Genomic DNA, 7,490 nt, shown 5'->3' with positions numbered 1-7,490 from the left:
TCTAAATATTTAAATTATTTTATTTATATTTATTTTTTAGAATATGAAAAAGATAAAAAAAAAAAAAGAGCATAAGTTAATAAAAAAGATATATTTATATTAATTTTTAATAAAATTAAAGTGTCTTAATCCAATTTTGAGAAGTTAATAAAAGATCTCATATTCATTTACCAGATTGTCTAGCTAAATTAGCAAATAGAAAAAAATAAAAAAAATAATGATACGTGTACTAAAATATTTCACCAATATCTTGCTGTTTTTCAATTGATTCGCTAAAAAAATGTTAGAGATTTTTACTTTTACAATGTATATATATTTATTTTATTATGAAAACTGGTTGGGTAATGGGAGCTACAATGATCCGCAATCAATGTCAAATGAACCAGTAGGTCATTTCATTTCATTTTCTCATATATGAGGTATGAAATCCCTCAAATCACAAATCATAGTGAGGGATTGAATAATTTGCCTTAAAACAAAACAGAAAAGAAAAAAAGGACTAGTCGTTTATACCAACGGTTTCTCTAGCGTTATTATAGTTACGGGAAGTTTACGGAAAACAAAACCATAGATTTCCGGCGATGACGAGACAGAATCTGCGGAACCTACTCTCCTCCACAGCCGTTCTCCGGCGAACCCTTTCTCCCAACCCTAATTTCCAATTATACCTGGCAGCCAAATGTCCATCTTCATCTTCCTTCTGCCCACCCTCACCGCCCACTTTTTTGGAGAATCACAGGCTCTTCCCTAGTCCTGGACTCGATTTTCTTGGGCGCAGAATTTCCGGGAAAATATTTATTTCTTCCCAATCGGTCCCGGATGTCCATGCTAAATGCTGGAACTGTAATGCCAAGGCTGAAGCGGCGCCGTTTCTTGTGTGTCAGTCTTGTCGGTGCATTCAACCCATGGATCACTCGGTGGATTACTTTCAAATATATGGATTGTAAGTCAATCAGCTTTTTTGAATGAATGTTTTGAAGTTGGATTGGGATTTAGTTTCGTAGTAAGCAGTAAGTTTTTTTTTTTGGAAATTTTCTTAGCTATTTCTTGTTTGGTTTCTGAATAATATATATATATATATATATATAAAGGAAGAAGAAGATTGCAAGGATTATATAATTTTTTCAAGCTCAAACTTTTATATTAGGTTGATCAATGAGTAGAGATTAATGCTAATAAATTTAGTCACTTTCATTAGATACTATATAGTTATAAGTTTCTGTAATCATTTTCGAGTTTTGGTTATTTTTGGTGATTAGGGAGAAAAAGTATGATATTGAAGATCACAATTTGGAGAGGAAGTACAAAGACTGGCAAAAACAATTGCACCCTGATTTAGTGCATTCTAAATCTGAGGTCTGTCTTCTATAATGATACACTTTGAGACTGTTAATTTGACAAATATTGCTTTGCGTTGAGCTTTCTGGTATTTTGTTAGAAAGAAAAAGAATATGCTGCTGACCAGTCTGCTCGGGTGATTGATGCATACCGCACTCTAAGCAAGCCTTTGTCAAGGGCAATCTATGTAGTAAGTGTTCTGTCTTTCCAATTTTTATGCGTTTTATTAGGCCATACGAGTTTATATGAAAATATGTACTTTCGTGTCCTCTTTTTCTTGTGTAAAAGCTTCTAATAAAAAACCAAATTGAGGGGTTGGAGGAGATCTCGTGATTTACATTTAGAAGGACCTTTATAGTGTGTTTGTTTGCCTCATTTGCTCTGTTTTTGTGAACCAACACATATACAAGTTCATGAAACTAAAGTTGGCTACTTTTGTGACAGCTAAAGCTTGAAGGTGTAAATGTTGATGAAGAAGAAACTATTTCAGAACTTGATTTGCTTGCTGAGGTAAGTTGGGATGGCATGTTTGCTCAATGTAATGGAATTTAATTCGTATTTGAATTTTATTTTAAGAAATACATCTACAAAACAAAGTGAAGCTGTTGTTCCTTCCAGTAGTGCTCTCGTCCAGCATTGTGTTTAGTGTAAGACAATAAAGGAAAGGAGAAGCTTGTGAAAAAAAATTGTTATTTATGTACTATTGTGGAATCGGGCTTTTCTATGTTTGGTATTTACTAAGATTATAGTATGGATGAAAATTTTGATGTACTCTTATTTACCAGAACTTTACCGATATAAATGCAGATAATGGAAATCAGGGAATCTGTTGAGGAGGCGGCTGACTCTCAGGCTTTAAATAAAATTCGATCTGAGGTACAGTGGTCCTTCCTTCTAGAATTCTTGCCGCTCTGAAAGTAGCAGGAAGGAGTAGAATGTTTTTGTTTGAGTATATAATTAATTTCTCATATGCTAGATTCCGGGGCACTCTCTAAAGTGCATCTTATTACTTTTTTTAAATTTGAATATGACTACTTTCAGTTACTAGGCATTGAGTAATTGGGAAGTAGTGTCTCATTTATATTAAGTGAATGATTCGCAGGCTGTATATATGCACAGACACATATATATATTTATTTATTTCTATTTACCTACACATATATGTGTACAAATATATAACTAAGCCTTTTTCTACCAATCTGTTTGGTCAAGTTTAGAAGTAGAAATCCCTGCATATTATTTTTAAAACCGTTTCATTGGCCAAAATATGTAACTTCACTACATTTGTGAAATCATTTTCCCTTGTCATTTCTTTAACGAGTTTTTGCTTGTCCAGATGCAAGAGAAGCTAAAACACTTATCCATCTTGTTTGCAAATGCATATCATAATCGGAACTTTGGAGAAGCTGTGAACACTATACGGAGAATGAGATATTATGAGCGTGTTATTGAAGAAATCGTGAGAAGGCTTTAAATTAAGGTACTCAGATATTGTTTACTGTTGACTAATCTTTGGTTTACATTGTTGCACTACACTACTCTGGATAATGTTCTTCTGACTGATCTTTATCACCAAGTATTGAACGCATAAGTTTAGGAATAGTGGTTTTGCTGCTTTTTTGTCTTACTCTATCAATACTTGTAAGTACAATTTAAGTCTCACCTTCTTGTTTCTATGGAGACGAATCTTAAGTTCACATATTTCTAACCAAGAAATTACCAAATCATTTTCAGACTCTTGCTGGCCTAGTGCTCATTTTTTCATCAGTCAGCTTTGTTGTTTCTCATGCCGATAATGCCAGATTCACCAGTTGATCACTATGTAAGTTTATTTTTTGTCCCGTTTTCTCCTCATTAATTCTAGTTTACTTTTCATGATTGCAAAATTATCCATTCCTCTTTTGGAAAAAAATTTGGAAGGTGTCATTGATTTGTTCAAATAGGTGTCTAGGATGGTTGATCATTTTGCTGCTTACCAAGGCATTAATTTCATATTTGATTCAATGTGGTGATGGCAGCTTCTGAACATTCTTTTCGTTCCTGTTATGATAAATATAAGCTGTATTTCTCTTTGATCTGATATGGTCTTTTTGTTTCAGGTAGATTTCAAATCATATGATCCATCTGAGGTTCCAAAAGAAAGAAAGAACAGGAATTCTAGCCTAGCCAATTGCATGTTCATTGTCGTACACTGTAATTTATGTTCCTCTTACAAAGGCAGAGATTTTTTTTTCTTTTTTTAAAACAAAAAATAACAAAATTATCATTATGATCATTTATCATATATCAAAGCTTGTAAGAATAAAACTTGATTATTAAAAAGAAAAAAAAACAATAATTTTATTATTCTGGAAGTTCAAAGCTGCATGTGTTGCAATTTACCTCTAGCTACACATTACGAATGATGGTTTAACTTTAGATTCTTCTTCTTCTTCTTCTTTTTTGGGGTGGGGGTAACAGTATATTTGATAAACTGATGCGCATACAAAATTACAAAGTAAATATATATTACAAAAATTGATGTCATAAACATTTAACAAGAACAAAAATAAAATTATGTTATTAATTTACGTTTTCTTATTAAAGCTTGCTTTTGTTGCACAACAGTCTGCGCCAAACTCTGCTTTCCTTCCCTGTTCAGACCATAAAAAATTGTTCTAAAATTAACAGTACTAGGAATAATCCCACTACTCAACATTTCATCTAAAAGCTTTAGAGCTTCTTCAGATTTTCCCACTTTACAAAGACAATCGATGAACATTGAATATGTTTTGAAGTCAGGCGAAGGTCCTTTAAGTTTCAAAAGATAGAACACATTCCAAGCCTCACAAACATTCCCCATGGTGACATATCCTCGAATGAATGCTGAATAAGTAACAATAGTTGGTTCACAACCCTCTTCTCTCATCTTTCCAAGAGTTTCCAAAGCTTTTTCTATCAGTTTCTCTTTCAAGAAATGAACGATCAAGGACGTGTAAACATGAACGGTCGGATTTACACCAGCTAGCTTCATCGAATCCATCTTTTCGAGTGCTTCTTCAACTCGACCCTTCCTCAATAGTCCATGAAAGACACTTCCATAAGTAAACTGACCTAGTGTAGCTCTCTCTGTTCCCATCTCATCCACCATGGCCAAAGCTTCTTCTATCCTTCCAGCTCGGCAAAGAGCCCTGATGTACAAGGAGTAACTGAGGGCAACCGTGAAACCAGCTTTGTGAAGAGAGTCCGCACATTTCCTAGCTTCCAAAAGTTTGTCAACTTCACACAAACAAGCAAAATAACTTTCAACCAATTCCTTGTCTGGGATGTGCCCATCGCGAATCATCGCGTGAAATATTTGTATGGCTTCAGTTACCTTCCTACCTTTCCTTCCACAAAGAGATATGATCAAGTATTTGTAGGTATTGGCCGTTGGGTTACAATTGCTGGCTTTCATCTCTGCAAAAGTGTTCAAAGCAATCTCAGTTAAGCCTATTCGACCATATAGCATGATCATGATTGTCCATGTATCTGGTGTTATTGCATAACTTTTTCTTCTCATCTCATAGAAAAGGGTCTTCATGTGCTTAAAATCTTTCCCACGTCCTGCAAGTTTGATGGCCATGTTGTAAGTTTCTGCAGTGTGGTTGTAGTCTGCTTGCTTCCCTACCCATGAGAAGAACTGAAATGCAGCATAACCATTCGTGTTACAATTCCTCAACACCTCCACAACAAGTTCTGGCGTGAATTTTACAGTGCACGTCTCCAAAGTTTCTTGAATTAAGCACCAATCTAATGACAGTGACAAAATTCTACAAATTTTCTCCAAATCCCTCTCATTATAAACTTTTAAAAGTGGCTCCAATCGATACGAATCTGTCATCTTTGGCTCTGACTCGTGAATCAAATCCATATTGGCTTCCCATTCCACAGATGCACCGTGGGTAGATTTCTTGCCTCCAGCATCAAGTTTACAGGTTCTCTGAATCTGTTTTACTTTCTCAATATTATTTGTCTCTCCCTTTTTCTCCATATGAGATATTACACAATGGAATATTTCATCCCCAATGACTATCTCAGAAGCTTGCATTTTGTTCAAAACCTTAAGAATTTCATCTGTGCTAGAAATTCTACACAGCTCCTTGATAAATATTGAGTATGATTTCCAAGTGGGACTGATTCCTTTGTCTTCCATGCTCCTGAAAACTTTCCATGCTTCAGAAATATGATTCTCACGAACATGACCTGCAACCATTGCTGTTATTGCTACACTATCAGGCAGTAGTCCTATATTCAGCATCTCATCATACAACCTGCAACCCTCCTCATACTGATTCAATCTGAAGAGGTGTTGCATCAACTCTGTGTAGGTGGAAGTTGTCGGACAATACCCCAATTCTTTCATGCTTTGGAATACATCAAGAGCTTTAGAAATATCATTAACTCTTAAGTATCCATTAACAATAACTCCATAAACCTTTTCATCAACAAATTGTTTTATTTTCATAATTTCAAGAATTTCCAAAGCGTCTCCAATCCTATTAGCCTTACACAATCCTTTAACTAAAGTCTCAAAGTATTCACGGCAAAATGCGACGTCTTTATCTTTGAGGTCTCTTATATATTCCAAAGCATCTCTTATCCTCCCTGATAAGCAGAAACTCTTAAGAACACAGCCATAAACAATTTGATCTGGAATCTGGGAAATTTTCATCATGTCTTCTGCAACTAAATAAACACCAGCAGTATCTCCTGACCTTGCCAAGCAACTCAAAAGCATCTTATACAAGCCCACGTCCAGTTCTATTTCCTTCTTAGCAATTTCCTTGTAAAATTCTATTGCAACATCTGCCTTTCCAGCAGCACAAAGTGATCGTATCATCATCTTGCAAACCACCTCATCTGGTTCGTGACCTATTTTTATTATTTTATTATAAACCAACAATGCTTTACCAATCATCTTGGCCTTCCCGTAATGTGAGATAAGAATAGTCCAAGTCTTGAGATCCATATGACAAGAAGCCTTCCCCATTTCCGCCACTAATGTCTCCATCAGTTCAAACTCTTTAGCTTCCCCAGCTATATACAGCATGGTATTGTAAGTTTCACGAGTATGATCAAAACCATCTTTAAGCTTCATCCAGTTAAAGAACCTCAGAGCTAAATGTGGCACTTTGAAGCACCTTTTCAACACTTTCTCAACAATCTCCGGATTTAACTCAAAACCCAACTTTTCTAACCGATCTTCCATTGAAACCAAACCATTTTCGGCACGAATAATATGTGTAACCTCATGAACAACCGGACTAACATCAATTACACCCAACTGGGTATCTCCCAAAATCAATGTATCATCCTTTTCTTGCAATAAACTCTCCTCACCATTTCCACAAACATTTGGAGCGCAAGGCCAGCTCTTTCCACTAACTACATCATCCCTCCCATGGTTTTCACCGGACTTGAAAAACCCAGATGAGTTCCGATCCGCAATGAAGGTCTCGGCGCTTAAAATCTCAGTAATCTCATTGAAGAGCGGCGCAATGGTACTGCTTTCCGATTGTTTTTTCACGTTGGTCTCCCGGAGTTTCTTAGACTTAGATGATCTAGCTAGGCTTGAAAGCGGATCAACTCGAAACAAGCTTGAGAAGCCGAAACGATAGAGCTTGGAATACAAGGAGTGGAGTCTGCGTGAGACACTCATGGCGAGCTTTTAGTTTTCTTCCATGGAGAACTTGAACACGAGGCATAATAAAGAACCCGAACACACTATTGTATATGAAAATACTTGCAGCACAAATAACATGCTAAGCGCTCGTGGCCTAATGGATAAGGCGTTTGACTTCTAATCAAACGATTGTGGGTTCGAGTCCCACCGAGCGTGTGCTTTCTTTTTCCCTTTTTTTTAAAATCTTCGAATTAAGCTGCTACGACTTATGGACATGCATGCTATCAAAATGACGTCGTTTCACTAGCAAATTTAGTGTGAGTGTGCAAATCTTGCAAGGGGCTAACTCCTACATAATACACATGATTAGTCTTACTCATATTCATTGGGAAATTTCATCTTTTATGCACAATAACACACACTAATTCAAAACTATGATAAAACAATGTATCATCCTGAAAATAGTTTTTAAATTTTTTTTTTTTACTATAATGCCCTTTTCATTAAC

The 7,490-nt window shown here is 35.7% G+C and overlaps 2 protein-coding genes and 1 non-coding gene across 5 annotated transcripts; 2 read left to right on the top strand and 1 right to left on the bottom strand.

Annotated features, from left to right (window-relative positions):
• Positions 1-345: 345 nt before the first annotated feature.
• On the top strand, positions 346-3,699 carry LOC133823555 (iron-sulfur cluster co-chaperone protein HscB homolog). 3 transcript variants are annotated; one of them, XM_062256388.1, is made up of 8 exons: positions 346-943; positions 1,260-1,356; positions 1,439-1,528; positions 1,783-1,848; positions 2,146-2,214; positions 2,675-2,818; positions 3,073-3,160; positions 3,442-3,699. In XM_062256388.1, the coding sequence occupies exons 1-6, from the start codon at positions 582-584 to the stop codon at positions 2,810-2,812; spliced, it is 822 nt and encodes a 273-aa protein (XP_062112372.1). In that variant the 5' UTR covers positions 346-581; the 3' UTR covers positions 2,813-2,818; positions 3,073-3,160; positions 3,442-3,699. The 3 variants fall into 3 exon arrangements, with proteins under 3 accessions (XP_062112372.1, XP_062112370.1, XP_062112371.1); XM_062256386.1 differs by having other exon boundaries at positions 3,438-3,699; XM_062256387.1 differs by having other exon boundaries at positions 3,073-3,164.
• Positions 3,700-3,828: 129 nt separating this feature from the next.
• LOC133823553 (putative pentatricopeptide repeat-containing protein At5g06400, mitochondrial) lies at positions 3,829-7,019 on the bottom strand. Its single transcript, XM_062256385.1, has one exon. It carries the CDS (start codon positions 7,016-7,018, stop codon positions 3,893-3,895), a length of 3,126 nt encoding a protein of 1,041 aa, XP_062112369.1. The 5' UTR covers position 7,019; the 3' UTR covers positions 3,829-3,892.
• Positions 7,020-7,125: 106 nt separating this feature from the next.
• On the top strand, positions 7,126-7,198 carry TRNAR-UCU (transfer RNA arginine (anticodon UCU)). Its single transcript has one exon. It is a non-coding gene; the product is annotated as a tRNA-Arg (tRNA).
• Positions 7,199-7,490: the final 292 nt, after the last annotated feature.

The sequence above is a fragment of the Humulus lupulus genome, chromosome 3, assembly GCF_963169125.1.
Source record: "Humulus lupulus chromosome 3, drHumLupu1.1, whole genome shotgun sequence".
In the NCBI taxonomy this organism is placed as follows: Eukaryota; Viridiplantae; Streptophyta; class Magnoliopsida; order Rosales; family Cannabaceae; genus Humulus; species Humulus lupulus.
Note: the sequence above shows the minus strand (reverse complement) of the source record. Positions and strands in the feature narration are given on the sequence as shown.